General features: G+C 27.0%; 8 protein-coding genes across 8 annotated transcripts; 3 read left to right on the top strand and 5 right to left on the bottom strand. All coding sequences in view use genetic code 12, as the record gives it.

Moving 5' to 3' along the window:
• Positions 1–11: 11 nt before the first annotated feature.
• Positions 12–1,679, top strand: NGG1 (histone acetyltransferase; the record flags this gene model as incomplete). The annotated part of the gene is made up of 1 exon (XM_051761675.1): positions 12–1,679. The coding sequence occupies one exon, from the start codon at positions 12–14 to the stop codon at positions 1,677–1,679; it is 1,668 nt and encodes a 555-aa protein (XP_051621715.1).
• A 79-nt stretch (positions 1,680–1,758) lies between these two features.
• On the bottom strand, positions 1,759–3,150 carry MAS1 (Mas1p; the record flags this gene model as incomplete). Its single annotated transcript, XM_051761677.1, has 1 exon — positions 1,759–3,150. The coding sequence occupies one exon, from the start codon at positions 3,148–3,150 to the stop codon at positions 1,759–1,761; it is 1,392 nt and encodes a 463-aa protein (XP_051621716.1).
• Positions 3,151–3,380: 230 nt separating this feature from the next.
• On the top strand, positions 3,381–4,676 carry KGF54_001321 (uncharacterized protein; the record flags this gene model as incomplete). Its single annotated transcript, XM_051761678.1, has 1 exon — positions 3,381–4,676. One exon carries the CDS (start codon positions 3,381–3,383, stop codon positions 4,674–4,676), a length of 1,296 nt encoding a protein of 431 aa, XP_051621717.1.
• Positions 4,677–4,736: 60 nt separating this feature from the next.
• On the bottom strand, positions 4,737–6,269 carry EHD3 (mitochondrial 37S ribosomal protein mS47; the record flags this gene model as incomplete). Its single annotated transcript, XM_051761679.1, has 1 exon — positions 4,737–6,269. One exon carries the CDS (start codon positions 6,267–6,269, stop codon positions 4,737–4,739), a length of 1,533 nt encoding a protein of 510 aa, XP_051621718.1.
• Positions 6,270–6,575: 306 nt separating this feature from the next.
• Positions 6,576–8,246, bottom strand: ARX1 (putative hydrolase; the record flags this gene model as incomplete). The annotated part of the gene is made up of 1 exon (XM_051761680.1): positions 6,576–8,246. The coding sequence occupies one exon, from the start codon at positions 8,244–8,246 to the stop codon at positions 6,576–6,578; it is 1,671 nt and encodes a 556-aa protein (XP_051621719.1).
• A 176-nt stretch (positions 8,247–8,422) lies between these two features.
• Positions 8,423–10,357, bottom strand: KGF54_001324 (ssDNA-dependent ATPase; the record flags this gene model as incomplete). Its single annotated transcript, XM_051761681.1, has 1 exon — positions 8,423–10,357. The coding sequence occupies one exon, from the start codon at positions 10,355–10,357 to the stop codon at positions 8,423–8,425; it is 1,935 nt and encodes a 644-aa protein (XP_051621720.1).
• Positions 10,358–10,562: 205 nt separating this feature from the next.
• Positions 10,563–11,723, top strand: SPP1 (Spp1p; the record flags this gene model as incomplete). Its single annotated transcript, XM_051761682.1, has 1 exon — positions 10,563–11,723. The coding sequence occupies one exon, from the start codon at positions 10,563–10,565 to the stop codon at positions 11,721–11,723; it is 1,161 nt and encodes a 386-aa protein (XP_051621721.1).
• Positions 11,724–15,987: 4,264 nt separating this feature from the next.
• BRG1 (GATA-type transcription factor BRG1) lies at positions 15,988–17,382 on the bottom strand (the record flags this gene model as incomplete). Its single annotated transcript, XM_051761683.1, has 1 exon — positions 15,988–17,382. One exon carries the CDS (start codon positions 17,380–17,382, stop codon positions 15,988–15,990), a length of 1,395 nt encoding a protein of 464 aa, XP_051621722.1.
• Between the last annotated feature and the right edge of the window lie 4,546 nt (positions 17,383–21,928).

Consider the following 21,928-nt stretch of genomic DNA (forward strand, 5'->3'; position numbering starts at 1 on the left):
TTCAACCTATAATGTCTGATCATGGAGCATCTACTACTTTAAATGACATTATAGATGAGTTAAAACTAACATATGACTCATCTATTGGGGTTTTAGATGGAGATTCAATCAGAAATATACCAAATGTAAATACATTATTAAATTTAAATAAATTATTTAATAATTTATGGAAACAACTAAATGAAATTGAAAATACTGATGATGAAATATTGAACAAAATAGCGGCATTGACTAACAAGAATGATGGAAAACGGCGTTTGGAAGAAGAAGATGAAAATGAAAATGAAGAAGAATCAAAAGATGTCAAAGATGAAGACAATGAACCACATAAAAAAAGGAAGTTGGGAGAAGAAATAAATTCAAAAGATGATCCAGTACCCCCAGTTCAAACTGGCTCCTACACACAAGAAAACGATACAAGATTAAAGAATCCAAAATCGGAATATGTTGAACCACAAACATTATCAGCAGAAGCAATATCAGCATTAGGATTATTTTCAGAATCAAATAATGGGTTAGAAACTCATGGGAAAGAATATCTCAAAAAGAAATATGGAGTTGCATCATATCCAGAAAATGATTTATTAAATTTATTACCTGGTAAGATTCCAAATATTGATTTTTCAAAAAATAAACCACCAACAAATCAAGTACAATTTACAACTTTCCAATCGTATATAGAATCATATTTTAGATTATTTGGTAATGATGATATTAAAGCTTTAAATGAAAGAAATATCATACCTCCAGGTTTTGAAAAATTAGGTTATGATCCCGATGTCTCACCTTTTATAATACCTAAATTGGGTAGATTTTATTCAGATGTTTGGACGGAAGAAGATCCTTCACTAGCTGCAAAATTAAATACTCCAGCAGCCAATTCAGCTTCATCAATTGATAATTATGTGGCTAGAGGATCAATAAATTCATTGACTGATGAGAACTTATATACTGAAGATATATCTTGTGGTCCATTATCAAGTAGATTATTATCTGCAATACTAAGTAATCATGAAGGTGGTGGAGAATTAGAAGAAAAAGAATCTTTAGACGATGAAGTAGCAACACAATTAAATAGTGGAGAAGATTATAAAATCACTACGGAAGTAAATGATTATCAATCTATAGAAGATAGATTGAAAAGAGAATTAAAATATATTGGTATATTTATGAATTTACCCATTAATGATGATAAAAAGAAAAGAAACCCCAAAATAAGTATAATTGATAATGATGAATGGATAAAAAATAAAGAAGATGATGAAGTATGTGCAGAAATAAGAGCATTACAAAAGGAATTAAGAGAAGTAGTAAGTAGGAATAGAGCAAATAAAAAACAAATACTACCAATGATTGAAGATCATATAGCATATCAAGAATATAGTACAATATTAGAAGATTTAGATAGACAAGTTGATCAAGCATATATTAAACGTTCAAAAGGTAAAGGTAAAAAGAAAAAAATTGAAAATAATACTCCTCAACAACAAGCTGTAAATAGTGGGTTAAGAGCATTATTAGAAAAAAGAAAAAGATGGATTGATAATATTGGTAATTTATTCCCTCCAGCTGAAAAAATGAAAAGAGTACCTGATGATTCAATAATTATAAAACAAGGTGAAGTTGAAAATGAGGAAGAAGAAGTAGTTGATGAAGCTAATGATTTGTTTAAACAGTAGTGCTATAACATGTAATATATATTGATACGATTGATGACTATCTATTTACAAATTCTTATAATATACTCTATTTATCTATTTATTTAAAATTCATACCTTTTGTTATTTCTGAAAGTGATGGAATAGTTTTAACATTTCCAACAGCAGCTAATGCAATTGGTCTATTTTTCAATCTATAATTAGCCCAATTCACAACGTCATCTTTCGTTATTGATTCGACTCTTGCAAAGACATCTTCTGGTGATAATCTATAACCTGTATTTACAACTTGTCTACCTATATCTTCAGCAATAGCTGTTGAATCATCTAATGCTAGTAATAAAGAAGCTTTTAATTGAGCTTTTGCTCTTTCCACTTCATCGTCAGTTATATTACCAAGACTTAATCTACCCCATTCTTTTTGAATTGCATCTATCAATATTTTTAAATTTGCATTACTTTCAGCTGTAAAATAAACTCCTAATAATCCAGTATCTGCATATGATGTTGTATAAGCCATATAAGAGTTGGCTATGGGGGTATTATTTGGTCCACCTGTTGCTGCTGTTACAGCTAAAGGTGATGGAGAATTTGAACCAATTCCTATTGATCTATCCCATGAACCAATTATACCATTTGCAACCGAAGCAACAAAAAAATCTGGAGCTGACCAACTTACACCTTCAACTGCTAATGCAACATGAGTTGTTGGTAATGCATCATCTTGTACTCTAATTTCTTCTCCATAAAATATTGGTAAATCATCGCCACTTTGTTTGAAAGGTTTATCTGATTTTTTTATATCACCGAAATATTTTTCACCCATTTTCACTAATTCTTCATGATTTATACTACCAACTCCGATTAAAGCCATTCGATCTCCCTTATAATTTGTTGTAATATAACTTCTCAAATCTTCTCTATTTATAGTTTTGATTAAATCTCTTGGTCCCAATATAGTTCTACCTAAATCTTGATTTTTAAATGCAACAGAATGTAAATGATCAAATACAACTTCATCATACATTTTATCAACTTCATCACTTTCTTGTAAAATAACATGTCTTTCATTTTCAATAGCTCTTGTCTCCAATTTTGACTTAGTTAGCAAGTCACTTAATATATCTACATTTTGATTCAAATCTTCTGATAAACATTTAGTGTAATAAACTGTGTTTTCCCTACTTGTATATGCATTAATTTGTGATCCTAAATTTTCAATTTCTAACTCTAAATTTAATTGTGTTCTTTTATTCGTTCCTTTGAAAGCTAAATGTTCTAAAAAATGTGCAGTTCCACTGGATTTAGGATTATCAGCTCTTGAACCTGCATTAATCCATACTCCGACAGTTGCAGTTTTAGTTCCTGGCATTGATTCACTAGCTACTGTTAATCCATTAGGTAGTACTGATGTTTGATATGTTGGTGCTGGAGCTGTGGTGAATAATCTTGTTGATCTTACTATTCGTTTTATGGGTATCCTGTTCAACATTATATGAGTTGTGGTTGCAATAATGAAACTGAAGAAAGTTGGTTATGAATTGATTAATAATATATTATTTAAATCTATGCTATAAATCTATAAAAATTATGTCACTCAATTGGTAGCATGTAATTTTTAAATTTAGTAAGAAAAAAAAAATTCAAAACATCAACAAAAAGTTTACAACTAAAAATCAAATAACCAACCCATAATCCAGGATACACACCAATTTGAAAAATATGGCTTATACTGCACCAGCTGTAGTCATAGACAATGGTTCATACACAACAAAAGCAGGTTTTGCCCTGGAAGATCTACCTTCATTAGTCTTCAACTCAAACTATATACTAAATCCAGAAACCAAACAAGTAATTATAGGAGATGAAGAAATGAATTCTAACGCACAATATCCAGTATCCACATTATTAGAAGATGGAGTAATATATAATTTTGAAAATATAGTACACAATTGGAGATATGTATATGATAACATAGATAATCATAATCTGATAAATTCAAAAGATTATCCTTTAATGATGACAGAACAATCTTGGAATCCAATGAAAAATAAAGTAAAGACTTGTCAATTAGTATTTGAAGAATTTGAAGTACCGATTTTCAGTTTAGTTAAAAACCCAATAAGTCAACTATATAGAAGTGGAAGGTCTACTGGATTAGTAGTTGATATTGGCTCTAGTGTTACAAGTGTTACACCAATATTAGATGGTGTTATTCAAAATAAATCAACTTTTCATACAAGATTTGCAGGAGATTTTTTAAACCTACATGTCTTGAATTATTTACAATCAAAAGTACAATCAGTAGATGATTTATTACCAAATTCATATAGATCAAATTCATCATCAGATTCTTTTAAAGCTTATTATATGTCCACAAACATTTTACAAGAATTCAAGAACTTATCAAGTAATTATCAAATCTCAAATTTCGAAATATATGATCATAAATTTTTAAACGTCAATGATCAACATAATTCTTATCTTGACAACTTATTCAACCCATTAGCTCATCCAATACCAAATTTCAATTTACCAGAACCACCATCATTAGAAAAACCACATACTCAAGGATTAAACACATTATTCTATATAGTTTTAAAAAGTCTTGAAGCTTCATTATTGCCAAATTCAAATGAGGGTCCATCACAAAATAGATTTGCAAAATTTATGGAAGTTTTTAAAAATATAATATCGAATGTTTTAATAACCGGTGGTACATCATTAGCTGGTGAATTACCAGATTTAATTATAAATAATTTAAAAATCATAACTCAACAAAATTTTCCAAATTATGCTTTCCATTATAATGTATCACAAATAAGATCAAGTTTAGATAATTCAGAAACTTGGGATAAACAATTTGGTAGTTGGTTAGGTGCATGTAACTTAGCTTGTATGTTAAATGATAATAAAGATAATTCAAATAGTGCAAAGATTGCATTAGATAATTGGTTTATAACAAAAGCTGATTATGAAGAATTAGGAGAAGATTTAATTGTTGAAAAATTTAAGTAAATAAACAAAGTATAAAAAAAGTAAATGTATTATTAATAACTTAAATCTATAAAAAACATATCAATTTTTCCATGTGACGTATTTATTGTCATATTTTGCAGTCTCTCCATGTAAATCTAAAATTTGTTTAATCTTAATATCAATACCTAATTTATCATTTGATTTTGATTTAAAATGTTTAAAAACTTCAGATGGAGTTGGTAAATAAGTTCTATTTGATCCATCACTACCTTCAATATAATTTGCAACTTCTTTATTTCTTGGTAATCCAAAATTTAATGGGTAATCGTTATAATCTAATCCAAACCATTTTTTGATTAATGGAGATGATAATAATTTTAATGTATCATCATTTGCTGTTAAAATATTCTTAACGTATTCTGGAGTTACAATACTTGGATCATTCCATTTTGGAAAAAATGGATCTTTTATTTTATCAACTAATTTATGTATAACACCTTTAGCAAAATCATTTTCTTTTGGTGGTAATCTTTGAATATTAGTTGCTGCAATCATTTCTAATTCAAATTGTTCTTTAATTGAGTTTTTCAAACCACGATTCATTAATTCAAATCCAATAGCTAATGAAGTTCTAGGTTTTTGTAATAATGTTTTCAATGTCTTTTGAGCGAATGGTGAATTATCTTTTTTCAAGTAGTCCAAAACTTCGTTGATATTATTTTGAGAAAATGCTTTGTTAACTAAGTCAATTTCATCATCACTTAAGAAATATTTATAATCATTTGGTAAATGTTTTTCACTAAATTCATTCAAAATGTTATTAACTTGTTGAAAATAATGTGTGTTACCTTTAACTAATGAAATTTCTCCAGCAATTTCTGGTGGTTGTAAATTTGCTAATCTATTAATTAATTGAGGAATTTTTTCAGACTTTATATAATGAGTTGCAAAACCTGTAAAGTAAGCATCTAATCCATTTAATATACTACCAGTTAAAGCAGTGTAATAACCTAATTTATTATCTAATCTTGGTAAAAAAAATGTAGTACCAACATCTGGGAAAAATCCAATATCCATCTCTGGCATTGCTAATTTTGTCTTTTCGGTTGCAACTCTAAAAGGTGCATGAACTGATAAACCAACCCCACCACCAAATGTTATACCATCCATTAATGAAATATAAGGTTTTGGTAAAGTTGAAATAATATAATTTAAATTATATTCCTTATCAAAAAAATCAGCACCATAACCTGGATTACCTTTAACAATTTGATTAGCACATTCAGCAACATCACCACCAGCACAAAGAGCTTTTGGAGAATTTGAAGTTAATATTATAACATTATTTGCTGATTCTTTTGCATAATTTAATAAATCTGGAGTAATTAATTCAATCATTTCAGTATTCAACGAGTTTAACTTTCTGACTCTATTCAATGTTATAATTCTTGCATGATTTTTAGTTGAATGTAAAACGACTGCTTCATCAGTTCCATTTCCAGCAGTCGAATTTGATGAAATTTGTTGAGACATTGATCTATAATTAATTAATTGATTATAACTAGTTGATTTAAGTCTACTAATAATAATTTTAACTTCTCTATTAATAATTGATGAAGCAGTTTTTATCATAAAAGTTGAAAGTTGACAAAAATTGAACAATTTCAATAATTTGAGAGGTATTGTAATATAATTTATTCTCAGTTGATAAATAAATTAAAATTAATGTGGAGAAAATTAAAATTATGATTCCGTGGAAATTTAAAAATTCAAGTCTAATTGGTAGCTTGTTTTATATTTGTTTAAAAAAACGGTTACTACAAGCTTAAGGGGTCGTAGATATTAATTCAGATTTAGGCGCTAAGATGAAGTTTGAAACAGATAAATAGAGCTGACAACTACAGATAATCTAGTTTAATTCCCATTTTATTTATCTATTTAATCTATTTGCATTGATTCAACAGCTAAATTATGTTGTTTAATTTTATAAGGATTAATTTCTTTTAATTTGATACCAAATCTTTTATCTTTTACAACTTGATTTAAATGATTTATAATATCCATTAATTCATTTGATAATTTATATTTTGAATGAATCCAATTAACTTTTGAAGTTTCACCACCATTTAATCTAACAACTTCTTGTAAATCTTGATTTATTAATATAGTTGTTGATTCTTTAACATTTGATATATTAGAACCTAATTTTAATAATGATTTTAATTTTATTGATGATATACCTAGTTGTGGTAATGGAATTTCCATACCTGGTAATACAGGCTTTGAAGCATCGATACCATGTTTACCAGTTGGATTTGAAGTTAATAAAATTTCTTTTAATGGAATGAATTTTGTAATTTGAATTGGTTTTTGTTGAATTAAATGACGATTAGTTAATTCGGCTGCTCCTAATCTAAATGATTTTAATTCATTTTTAACAAGATCAATTTGTTGTTTAATTTCTTCTTCTGTAGTTTCAAATTTTATCGGAAATGAATTACTTGCATAATCTAATTTAAATGGATAAACTGAAAATGATTTATCAATTTCTCCTAATAATTTTCTTGAAGTTTTTAATTTTAATTGATGAATTACTGCAAAATCACGTATAAAAATAGAAGCTTTTGAATTAAAATCTTGTTTATAATTTTTACCTGAGAAATTATCGATTTCTTCTGTAGTTATAATTCCTAATTCATTATTTAATCCACTCATACTGATTTCAATTTGATATACTTCACCTGGAGTTATTGTAAATTCATCAGTTGGTATAGCTGATGAACTGTTTGTTAATTTTGGTTTTTTAACTTCTGTACTTATTTCCATTGATCCTTGTTTCAAAAAATTTGCCTCTTGATGTGATTCATCCCATACAACACCTTTAAAATCACGTTCTGCTACTATTCCTTCAGCTTGTCCTGCCAAGAATCTTCTTACTCTTCTAATTTTTGAACATGGTACAACCACACAATTAAATGCATCTGCTATAGCATCAACTAATTGACGTATCTGACTACCTGTTATTGTATTGCTGGTGTTTTTCAATTGTTGTGGTAATTTCTCTGGTGATAATGAACAACTCAACAAAGCAACAACTGCTTCTGTTGCAATGTAAGAAGCACAAATGGCATCTGCATTATTTCCTAATAATGGACCATTTGGTTTTGAGTCGGTTGTTGGATATATTACTATTGTATGACTTACTTGTGAAGTGTAACCATCTATTTGTACCCCTAAACTTATTGTTACTACATCTCCTTCACTTAAATATAAATCTCTCTCATCATCAATTTCTGGTGCAAAGCCATTTAATAATTCATTTACATTTAAAGTAGTTGGTGTTGCAATTCCCTTTTCATTAACTTTGTTGACGTATTGCTTTGATAATAAATCCATTAAAAATGAATCTGTTAATAAACATAGTTGTTGAATAGTTAATTTGTCGGTGGTTTTTAAATGATATGAATTGTTGATTAATGATATTACATATTGTAAACCAGTTTGAGTTATTTGACCTGCAACTCGATATTTCTCTATAATTGCTTCGTCTAAAACGTTTTTTTGCTTTAATAAAATATCAGCATCATCTTGATGGACTGCTACTTGCATCTTTATGTTTATTTTATTAAAATGGTTTTAATATCAATTTTGAAACTTTCTTGAAAAATCTCATCTCTATATTTTTTTTGATGCACCAAATCAATTACACAAAATCAGGAAGTTGCAAAAAGAATTAAGTAGATTCAATAGAGAGTTTGAATGTATTTTATAAATTTATACATTATCTATTTCATACTTTCACTAAATTCGTTGTAATAATCCGGTTGAGAATCTCTATCTAGAAACTCATCATATGATTTACCAAAATTATTCGTACAATCTGGGTCATCTGAATATTCACTAATTTCATCTACAGCTGTATCATCGTTATTGTCGACTTTATTGCCCTCAGTGATTTTCATTTCATCCACTACTTTTTCCTCTGGCTCTTCTGCTTTTGATTCTCTCCTCTTTTTTCGTTCTTTCACCCATTGTATGTAATCGTTATATTCATCAACCACAGCTTTTTCCTTCTCATAAACATCATTTGAAACCCCCGGATCTCTCATACTTCCCAAATTAGTATCTTGGAAAAACTTCACTGGTTCCATATCATTCGGAAAGTACTTTTGTTTTACTACTCCATTTTCATAATTTGGATTATACTTATAATCTTCGCCAAAACCCATTGACTTCATTAATCTTGTTGGTGCATTCTTCAAATGAATTGGTACTGGTAATCTCAAAACATCGGGGTTTTCCTTAATATAAGTTTGAGCTGACCTCAAAGCTCTATAAGATCTTGTTGATTTTGGAGCTCTTGCTAGTTTTGTAGTACAATGAGCTAAAATTATTTCACCTTCTGGCATACCAACAAACTCAAATGCTTGTTTTGCAGCTACCATGAAAGGTAAACACGAACCATCTCTTAATCCAATATCTTCACTTGCAATTACTGTCATCCTTCGTAGTATAAAAAGTGGATCCTCACCTCCTGAAAGCATTTTCACTAAATAAAACATTGCCGCATCAACATCTGAACCGCGTATTGACTTGTGAAAAGCACTTATAATATCGTAATGAGCATCACCATTCTTATCATACATTTGATGGAAATTTCTAGCCTTCAAAATTGATTTAAGATCATCAACAGTTACTTTTGTAGGTTCGTCATTTTTCTCTTCTTTATTGGCTGAGGAATATGCATTTACTGTCTCTAGTATATTCAAAGCTACTCTAGAATCACCCATACATAACTCTGATATATATCTAAATCCGTCTTTATCAATAGACAAATAAGGCAAATGATATAAAAGTTTCCTCATTTTGTTAACTTCAAATAATGCTCTATTTAAAATCTTCATAATGGATTCGTTATTGAATGGTTCCAATACAAATACATGCATTCTTGAAAGTAAGGCATTGTTCAATGAAAAAGAAGGATTTTCAGTAGTTGCGCCAATAACAGTACATGTTCCTTTTTCAACATGAGGTAGTAAAATATCTTGAACCAATTTATTAAACCTATGAATTTCATCAACAAATAAAATAGTCCTTTGACCCGTTAATTTTCTGTGATTTTCGGCTTGAGTAAAAACTTCTTTCAAATTTTTGGCTCCACTATCAGCTGCTGATAATTCAACAAATTTGTGAGAGCTCTCTTTTGCAATAACTCTACATAATGTAGTTTTACCTGAACCTGGTGGACCCCATAATATAAACGAAGGAATTTGGTCAGATTTTATAATATTACTTAAAGTAGCTCCTTCTCCTAGCACATGTTCTTGTCCAATAAATTCATCTAGAGTTTTAGGTCGTAATCTATGAGCTAAAGGTATACCCAGTTTTCTTTTCAATTCTGCTAACTCTTTTGCTGGATCTCTTGGTGGTGGTGATGATGATGGTGGTGGTTGTATTTCAAGTGGTTGATCTTCCTGAGTCTTTGGTTGTAGTGATCCTTCAAAGCTCTTATCTTGAAAACTATTACTCCGTTTAGCTTCAGTCTTGCTCTTCTTCTTCTGTGAGTCAGCTTTTAAACCTAACGCGCTAAATGCATCGCGTTTCTTTGTTTCAGTAGCTATAACCTCGGGTTTTTCTTGTCCGTCTAAACATGAATTGACATGTCTTTCTAGTAAGCTCTCTGAAATTGGTTTTGAGCAGATTGGACAAACCGTATTCATCTTGCTGATGGTGGCAATTAATTAAAATGTAAATGGTAATAGTTGCAAAAATATGGATTTCTAAGTGATCCTCATAACTCCACAAACAGTTTGGTAGCATTGAAAAAACGCATTCTGATTTAAATTTCTAACGCGATCTATTTAATATGTTAGTAAAATCTAGTACTAATATCACATTAGATAAATTTACAACCAGTCAATATAAATGACAGAGATAGAGTTAAGTCTACCCGAATCATCAACAAAGCATAGAAAACCAAGGAAGAAAAGATCAACAGTCAACTCAGAATTAAACAATGTTCATGAATCAAATGAAGATATATTAAAACAATATAAGAATTTTGTAAATGCACCAAAATTTAATCTAAATAGTGAAGAAGTTTATTGTATATGTCGAGAACCAGATGAAGGAGATATAATGGTAGCATGTGATGGATGTGAAGAATGGTTTCATATGAAATGTATGAATGTGAATCCTGATGTTTCAAATTTAATTGCAAAATTTTATTGTAAATTTTGTAAATGGAAAAATATTGGTTCAACTTTATGGAAAAGAAAATGTAGATTAGAAGAATGTTTGAAACCTATTGCTGATAATTCAAAATATTGTAGTAAGGAGCATGGTGAAGAATATATGAGACGATTGTTTCATGAAAAAAATGTTGATATTGAAACAATAAAAAAGGTACTAGGTTTTGTTGGTGATAGTGAAAAATTACATCAATTAGGTTCAAGATTTCCCGAACTTGAACAAATTAACAAATTTAAAACCGATGAATCAATAGATCAATTTCCTATGAATACTCAAGAAGAATTGACGAATTTAAAAAACCAAAGTGACTCAACAAATGATCAGATTCATGCATTAGAAAAGAAATTGGAAAATCTACAATCAATGAAAGAAAATATTAAATTCATTAATGAAAAAGTATCAGAATCTATATATCCGGGAGAAAATCAAAAAAAGAAAAAACAGAAAAAATTGGAATTGTGTATGTGTGATAAATCTGACAACAACATGATTATTCAAATTGGTTCATCGAATGAGTTATTGGAAAAATTGATTAAAAAGATTCTGAAAAGAATGGAAACAATTGAAGAAGATGAGGTAGAAGAAGAACAAAATGAAGATGAAGATGGTGACACAAATATGGAGACCGTACAAGATTATGATGATCCGGATTGGTTTTACGAAGTATGTGTTAAAGAAAAAAAGAAATGTCATCGACATGCGGGTTGGTTCAGTCTTTATTATGATGAAATTATCAAAGTACTAGACCAACTAGTTCTGAAGAAAGAACAATTAAAAACTGAAGAAGATAATGTTTTACGAAATTATTCTATAACTGTTTATGAAAGCCAGTGATTTATAGACTCGCATTAATAATTAATGATTAATATTTTTTCGTTTTTTCTACTAAACCTGCTCTTCTGTTAAGCTATTACCGAGTTGAAGGCTCCAAACTGTAGTCACTTGATCATTCAAAATCTAACTAGATAGTTCAGATAATATAATCTTAATAGTTCAAAAATGTCTGTACCAAATAACTACACACGAGCAGACACTTTTTTTAAAATGCAATAAATCAAGAAAATATCGAGTTAATCAATTTAAGTCATCATACATCAATTTTAAATCTCTAGCCTAAAAAGCATCTTAAAGAAAAAAAAAAAGAAAAAAGAAGATCTACATCAAAGATCCTTTTTACAAATTCTGTTTGTCTTGCTTATTTTGCAAAAGCAAGGTTTGTGTTAGTTGAGATATTAATTGACGACAATCTATACTTCCACATGAAATTTATTAAGCCTGATTTTTCGGAATGGAGAAGAATCGCTAAGATTAGATTTGGTTCAAAGGCGGAGATAGTTTGAAAAAATTGTATTTTGATAGTGATTTATGACGTTGATGTTGTAAGGCTCTTCCTCAGGTCCAAAATATTTCATAGATTCATCTTAATAAAAACGTGGGTAAGGATAATTGAAATTGCAATTAAGGTACTTAATAAAATATAATTCTTATAATCTTTTATTGTATTTTTTTTTCAACATTGATTGACGACCGGTTATTTATTTATCCCATAATCGACACAATTCAAATTAATATTATAAATTGTTTATACAATAGAAGTCTAGATTGAAACTGAATTCAAGATAATTATAAGTCGATCAAAACTTTAAATTTCATTCAGAATGAATGATTAATAGCAATTGCTTCGCTGATCCTAGAGTAGATTTATTAAATCCTTATGGTTTTATTTATGTTTGATATAGAGAATCAAGCTTTCTCTATCGTTACGGTATATTTTGGAATATAATTCTTGACTAAGTAAGTTTTTACCTTACCTAAAAAGAAATCCTAGCTAGAGCAAGGACTATAATAAATCTCCATACCAAATCAAAATTAGAATTGGCACATTCTATTGAATCAACCCCAAATTTTTGTAAAATTAATGTTTCAAGATTCTTTTTAAATAAAAACTGATTTGAAAAAGAAATTTTAAACTTTTTAAGTTACCGGAAATCTGTTTTTAATTTAAATTGTAGAAAATTTTGAGAATTAGCAAGAAACTTTAAATTATTTTCTACTCAATCAAATCTCTTTGATATGAAATATGAAAGTAGAAATGCTTAATCGGTATATCGGAGGGTAGTTGATTCCAATGGCAAATGGAAAATCAATTATTAATAACTTGAGATTCAATTGTCCTTTCATGTTTGTGATTTGCATTGTAAAAAGCTTTCAGAAGGTTCAGTCTTGAAAGTTTGAAACAATAGATGCAAAACTTGAGCCCTGTTGTACTAAAGCTATCAATGGATCTTGAGCCAGATCCAATCTAGATCTTAATTCCGTTAGATGATTTTTAATTTACAAGTATCGAAAATGTAAAAAAATAAGCATTAAAAACTAAAACAATAGAACTTAAGAAGTTGAAATTTTAACATGTGTCTTTTTAGTTGTCAAATTTAAAGTTTTATTGTTTCTCCAAGTTTCAAATAGATATTTCTTGTAAAATTCATTTAAAAATTTTAATTAGCTTATCAATTCATTAGAATTAGTTGAATTTCATATTTCTTTCAAAGTATCATGTTAAATTTTTATTATTTAAACTTTCTGATTATAATATTTTCTTCTTTTGTAGTGGCACATTTCCTTGCTAGACAAGAAAAAAGTATAACAAACGTTTGTAAAATTTGTGTACTATCTCATTAAACTCGTTTGAGAATTTTAAATTTGCCAAAACTTTAATTTCCAATTGAGTTCATATATCCGATTGACTGCTACTTTTCTTATTTTTAAATTTAAACTTATTTTGCAGTTCAACTAACCTGCAAGGATTTAAACCTGTGGAGGTGCTAATAATAATTTGGGAAGATTTACTACTAAGGAGGGCACTTTAATAAGTATGGGTGATAAATGTACAATTCAAAAAAAAAGTGGGATGATTTTTGAAACAAAGATCTTTGTTATTGTTTGGAAAATTTTCGGGCGTAAATTTATAATAAGATGGTTAATTTCAGATTCATTTTGTTTACGAGACTTGATAGATCTAAGTTTAATTTAAATAGATTATGGCTCTACATTTTATATTGCCCTAGGTGTCAGGGCCCTAATAATAAAATTTTATAGTCTAATAATCGCTCAAATATTCTTATAAAGAAGATTAACTGAAACTACTCCTTTTTACGAAAATTGTTATTTTCTTCAATGAAATCACAGTACGAATTTTGGGAGATCATCAACTTAATTAACTAATAGGGAAAATAATGGAAATGTACATCTAAAATAAAAATCTAATCTTAATTTAGGTTTTTTGGTTGTAATTTACAAAAAACACGAAATCATAGTAATACACAATCTCAAAATAATGTAATACTTCTTAACTTTAACGTAGAGATCAAAAAATTAAAATATGTTCTTTCCTTTGGTGCATTAATTTTAGTCAATGTTACATATTAAAATCTTATTATGGAAAACTTTTACTTTTTTCTTAATTTCCTCAGAGATTTTTGAGAAAACCCTTTGCCAATGATCGACTAATTTTTTTAATGAACCCTGCTTGTTGAGGTTGTACTTTATGTTGTAAACTGAATACGAGTGAAAAATTAAAATTTACTTAAGGCTGTGAATTTTTTTCGGTGAGTTAAAGAACTTAACATTTTGACTGCAAATTCATAAATTAAAGTTATTTTAATTCTATTTCATATTTCAAATAAACATTTCAAAAGAACACATCTAATTAAATTCAATGAATTTTATCACCGCCTTTCTATTACAACATTTGTTTAATATTTATTATGATCTTTTAATTTTTTCTTTAAAGCACAAAACTAAATAATATAAATAATATAAGTAAGTAATAATATTTTTTATATGAATTAATTTGATGTAGGATGTAAATTATCATATCAAAAACTAATATTATAATTTATTTCATTAATTAGATTAGATTAAATTCAAAGTCTAAAAATGGTTCATCTACCAAATAATAGGATAGATAATAAAAGTTCAATCATCGTTCCGAATTTTTTAAATTCATGTTTTTTAGTTTAATCTTTTCTTCATTATTTATTATTATTAATTAATAATTAAACTAAAATTAATTTATTTATTAATTAAAAAAATTTCTAAAAATTTATTTCTAAAAATAAAAGCGCAAATGATGAATGATTTTATTTATGGAATGGATTAATTATAGTGTCTGCCAAATTTGATTATTGGACTCAAATCCACTTAAAGTAATCGTTAGTTGAGACCATCTCATTCTCAATATCCTTTCGAGTCAATAATTGATACTTCGTTTTCTCAATCTATGATGTGGCTACTTATTTTATGTCAATTAATTGTAGAGAATTCCTGATTAAAAAAACAATAACACAAAATCTCAAATTGATTACATCTATTAATATGCATTAACATCTATTCCAATTCTAACCATGTATAACCATAAATTCATCTCCTATCTGAATTAAGTATGATTCAATTGCATAATTAATCATAAATCTTTTATAAATAAAGCCGTGACTGAAATACTATAATTTTAGTCAAAATGTGACATCGAAGAATAATAAATTATTAATTCTTATTAATATTGAGCCTAACCCAGGCGAGAATAGTTTGCAATAAAATTTAACAAGTTTTTAAATTTGAGGGTTTTTTTATTCAAAATATTTAATTAGATTAAGTTGATAAGTCAAGAAATCTTGGAAACAAGTTATTGAGTGGGTTAACTAAAAGATTTGAATTATGGAACGGCATTGTTCTTGTCTCATCCCCTATAATTTAAATAGATTTTAGTAATTAATTTTAAAACATTATTTTAAAAAATTCTAAACCATAGTTCGTTAGAATTAGTTTTTAAATCTTACTATTTACCGTTCTTTAGTTTGGTGTTATGCGCATAGTTTTTAGTATAAGATCTAAATTTCTATTAATTTATGCTTTTACTCCTCCTCTTTGATTTAATCTTATCATTACAGTTACAAATTCTTCGAAAATCTTAAGGAGTATGGAAAAAGAATTTAAAATTATTAATTCGTAAGTAGTTTATAAATATTTATTATCATCTAACAATAAAAATCTATATAGAATTAAATTAAATTTAAAGTATATATATTTTTTGCAAATTTTTTTAATGACGAACTAAAGGAAATGATGGAATATAATGCAAATTTGAATTATGATTAATATTATTATTATTATTATTATGACGGTAATTTATAACAGGTGGAGGTAATGAAAATTTACGTTCATTATGATTATGAATTATAATTGGTTGTGATTGTGAATGTTGTGGTGGAGGTGGAGCTGGTATAGTTGAAACTGAATGAGCATGTATTATATTATAAGGGTTTGATGGAATATATTGATGTTGTTGTGGTTGTTGATGTAATGGTGGAGATTGATGATAAGATTGTTGATTTTGAGGATGTAATCCATAACTATTAATAGTATGATTGAGATGAGCGTTGTTGTTGTTGTTATGTTTTTTAACACTAATTCTTCTACCATTCTTACCTTTGGTAACTCTATTATTTAATACTTCCTCAGCAGCTAATAATGCACCTTTTCTTTTAACTAATTTTGCATGATATAATCCACAAGCATTACATAAAGTTCTTACACCTTTTGGACCTCTTCTCCATTCTGGAGTTTCAGTTGTTCCACATCTATGACATTTATTTACTGGTCTGTAATTTATATCTGGATATGATGGGGCTACTAATTGTTGTTGTGGAATAGGTTGTTGTTGTTGTAATTGTTGTTGAGGTAAATATTGTGGTAATGAAGTTGAACTTCTATGTAATAAGGGTTGTTGTTGAGGGGTGTAACTTATTGGGGATTGTTGTAAAGTGTTGATGTTAGTATGTTTTTGAAAATGAATATGCGGACTAGTTGATGAAGATGAAGATGAAGATGAATAAGAACCTCTATGTTGATTAGCTAATTGACTTGGACTTGGAATTTGTTGGCTACCAATACTGTTTTTAGAAATCAATGGTAATTGAGGTGGGACCGTATTGGTATTGTTATTATTACTTGAATTTTGATGATAAGGTAAAGCTGGTGATGGTAATTTATTAAATCCATTATTATTTTGATTATTATTTGAATTTGAAAATACGTAATTTGAAGTTGGGGTATTTGGTTTTATGGGTGGAATTTTGAATCCGACATCATTAGAATCATTTGAGTCTGATATAGAATTATTCAAGTTATTATTATTATTATGAACATTATTATAATTATTATTTAAAATTTCTTTTTGTTGTAAAATACTTGGTAAAGAAGTATTATTTTTATTATATCCATTTGCTGGGAATCTTGGCGATTTTGATGAATTATTTAAGTGGTTATTTCCGTTATTTAAAGGGTTTGAAGTTGGCGATGTTGTAGTAATTGAGTTTATTAATGGAATGTTTGAATTCTTATTATGACTTTTCGTTAATTCTGTAATTGATGGTAATTTTATTGGAATGGTATTTGAAGTTGGAGTTGTAATTGTATTGGTAGTGATTACTGACATTGTTAATTTATTTTAATAACTCCTTAATTATAAGTATACTCTTAGTAAATAATAATATTATTATTACTATTAACTTATTATAAATAATTGATCTATAATTATAATTATTGAATCTCTATTAAAACAGAGATGAATAAATTTAATTAAAAATGAATAAAAAGTTGTTTCAGATAAGTAGATAAATAAAAAAACTAAAGAATGGTTAAAAGATTTGAAATTTGAAGAGATTATATTGATTTATATTTATATTAAAAGATTAAAAGATTAAAAAAAAAGAGTATTAAATATTTATGTCAAAATATAAAATTTATTTAAAATTAGAATTTATTATTATAAATTTTTATTATAATTTTACATTTGTGTAATTTATGTATAATGTATTAAAATATTATTATATATATAATAATTTAATAAATACTACATTAAAACCTTAACTTTAAATTTCTATTTTTTTTGTGGCTACCAATCTTTTTCAATTTGACAGACATTTTTTTTTCTTCAGATTTCTACAATCTCCCCGGTTAATTATAAAAATGTTACATAGTACAAAATATGTCTTTTAGTATTAAGATCTTATAGAAGAAGAATAAAAGAAGAAAGTAAATAATTACTAAATATTTTGTAACAAATATTTAAAGAGGATGATGAATTAATAAGAATTAATGATTGTCGAAAGAAAGAATAAAAAAAGTTGTGTGAAAATATCATTTTATCAATTCTAGATTTTAATTCTAATTTTAAATCATTATATCTTTCATATTAATCTTAATTTTGAATTCAATTAAACTATTGTACATATATGGCTTGTGCTCTTACAAAAATTAAGATTTTTCTTTTGCTTTAATTTGTAGTTTAAAGTATTACGTAAAAAATTAATTAATGGATCAATATAATGTAAGGTCCACTTTTGAAAAGAAAAAAATATAAGAAAAAGCTTTTCCCTTAATTAACAATTAATTCAAATTATCTTTATATTTCCATATATATAATCTTACATGTGTTGAATGCAAATCATTAATTATGGATAAGAGTTTTACCTTATACTTAATGAATTAAGAAGACTATTGATAGCGCAATATTTAGAAGGGAAAAATGATTGCAAAATCAAATTTGATTTCTTTTTCTGTCTTGTTTTTGTTTTAAAAAAAACAATATAACAGCTTTTTTAAGATTTTCCTTAAATTATAATTATTGAAATTGTCGATTAAAACAATAGAGTTTTTACGTTTCTTTTTTACCCTAAATTCTCTCATTTAGATTGACGATAAAATGATTAGTGATCTTGTATATTTGATAAATTATAATAATCAAATTTGCACATTCTAGTAAAGTTTTTCTTCGATATCTTTAGTGATACAAGGGATGGACATAGGAATTGATATTCTCTATTTGGAAATGATTTAATTACAAATTTCTTTTTTAAACTTTCTTATATCAAGAAAGGGTTGGTCTTATATGTTAGTGATAATATAGTTGCAAAAAAATATAATATTATTTTTGCAATATTATAATTTAATCGAAATAATTCTCAAAAATTTCTACATATTTCTTTTTTAAGAATAAGATAGAAAGTAACATCTTCATCTTGCCGCCTTTATAAAATTTATTAAGCTAAAGTTTAAAATCATCCACAAGTTTAAAATCATCCACGGGTTGGTGTTTACGCTGAACTTAATTGGCAACAATCTTCCATTTTTTGATACTTAAACAAATTTAAGTTACGAAAAACATATCAATAAAATATTATATTACCACTATGGCCCACTTTATCAATACAGCAAAACTTGTTTAGTCAGCTTGTAGCAAAGAGAGCAAATATCCGTTACTTCCTTTGTGTAAGAATATACTGCTCAATAACATGTTGAAATACTGATAGCGAATAAAAGTAAATGATAACGAATGTTTTTAAATGCATTGATTTTTGGGTTGATTGAAGGTAATTAAAAAAAAATTAAAAAGATGCTTAAAAAGTAAAACGCAATGAAAGTAGTGTTTGTGAAACTGAATTAACGTAAATGCCTCTATTGTTCTTTCAGTTATATATGATGTGATTATACTCGCAGACTCCACAGACTTATTATGTAGAACGTTTTAAAACTAATTTTTCGACCTAACTTAGAAAATAATTTTTAGGATAAATAAAATGTTTCAAATGTCAAATTTTACTACTTTAGTCTTAATCAAAAATTTCCATGCATATTGGTACTTGTTATAATGTATATCTCTATCTATCGATTAATATCACAAATACCTTCAAATACCGAAGCAACCAAAATACAATTGATTACGATAATGCAATATGTACATTAATTGATGAGATTAAAAGTATAGAAAAAATTTAAAAAAATCCTCCGTATTCCGCATATTACCATATCTTAACTAGTTTTTATCATCTTTTGAATTTACTATTGAGATGAAACTCTAGTAGCCAATTAATAAATAATCTCATGCTTTTTATCTATAGATTAAATTAAGCTCAATCTTAATTTAACTGTAAATTTACATGTGAATATCTGGCTAGATTGTAGCTAAATTGACTCAGATGTAGATAAGATTTGTTATATTTTTGACTTTTATTTTAAAAATCCTATGTAATAAATTTTGAAGTTGACAGTTTTATAATATTATATTATATTGAATCTTTTCAGGAAATTAAAAAATAATTTTTGAAGAAACAGATGAATAGAGTTAAGGTATTATAATTATAATTATTGATTAAGAATTTAACGTAAATAATAATTTTGTTTCTTTTTTGGTTGCGAAATGTATTTAATTAAAACATAATAAAAAATTGACCTCACTAACATTAGAACTAAATCAAAGTAATTACTTATACGTCCAAAGTTAAAATCATAATCATAATTTAAAATTTCTGTAATTTAACTTGTCAGTTTTTAGCTTAATCTTTTTGATATTTTAGTTCCATTTTAAATCGAAAAAAAAAACTTAGATATCTTAGATATATCAAGAAATTTTAGATTCAACTAAATAGGAAGTGGGGAGTTATGGATTATTTTAGTTTATTTGGTTACGAGTCTCATCATTACATATCCCCTATCAGATATATATTTGGAATGAAGTATTTTCTAAAATTACAAAATAAATTTTATGAAATTTCTTAATTTTAATAGAAATTATAATCGATAATATAAAGTTAATTGACCTTTTTAAAGCTTAAAACAATAAATCTTCTTTCTCATAATAATCTCGGCCCCACTTTAAATACCCCTTCTTTATAATATACCATAAATGCTATTGAAGATTAGAGCCTCAAAGGTGTCAACATTAGAGGATAAGTGGCTTATTTCAATCAAACAAGGTGCTGGTTGAATTATACGTCAAAAAACATATGATCATTATATTTTTAGTTTTTAAAATGCGCATTTCAAGTGTTTTGATAATTTTGTTATTCGATAACTTTTTTAACGTTAATTTTTTTTCGATTTCGCACCGAGTTTTAAACGATTTACAGTAGATTAAATCGTAACGAACTATAAATTTTATTATTACAATAATATTAAAAAAAATAAAGCCTCACTATTTGTTTTATATGTCTAAATATCTAATTTGGTATTGTTAAATTTTTAAAAAATAAAACAATGTGAGAAAATTGTTAACGGGTAGAGTTCCAATTATTGATCTTTAAAACTGTAAACTCAAAACATGGGCTGAAAGGGATCACGCTGATTAACAGTAGTTTCCTAAAATTGCTAAATCTTAACATCAACAACACAGCAAACTGATCATGTAGCACACTTTAACCTTGCAATCATGCATTAGCTTTCTTATACATATGAGCTTGCCACGGCTAATTCTATTTTTATTATTTTTGGACTAATTGAGAAATGTGAGTTTAAAAAAATTTGATTTTGTGCATAATATTAAATCCCAAAACTAATATGGGTTGAGAACAGATTCAATTTGATCAACAAATAGAATTATAATAGTTTACTGTCCACAAATGTTAATTGAATCTCGTGTCTATGGATTAAATCTTTCAGTTAACTGAAATTTAGATAGAATTGAATGTTGAAACCTGATAGGGTAAATTGCTCATCTTCAAAAAATCGTGAATCATATCAACGGATAAATAGAAGAAAATTGGAAAGTCCTATCACAAATCCTTTTTATTTATGTGACCTATTGATTCTCTTATCTGCTATAGCCATAAAAAAATGATTCGATTTTTTGACGTAGTTAGTGTATGAAACGCAAATTTGACACAAAAGTCAATATTTGATTATCATTCAACAAACCCTTTACTTTTTGATCAATCTGAAATTCTGTATTAGATTACAAATATCATTACACTAAGATTTAAATTCAAAATCTAAACTAACTACTAAAAGTTAGTTAAATTTCTGATCTTCACTTATTTATAAATAATTTAATAATTTAGATTTTACTGATTATGCAGACATTTTGTTATTTTACTTATTTTGATTGGAAATCTGAAATCTGTAAGATTTATTAAACACTCATAATTACTTATTGCGCTTACACTGCTCAACACAAATTTAAGAGATTATACATTAAAATACATTAC

The sequence above is a fragment of the Candida jiufengensis genome (assembly GCF_024610255.1).
Source record: "Candida jiufengensis strain CBS 10846 chromosome Unknown scaffold6, whole genome shotgun sequence".
NCBI lineage: Eukaryota > Fungi > Ascomycota > Pichiomycetes > Serinales > Debaryomycetaceae > Lodderomyces > Lodderomyces jiufengensis.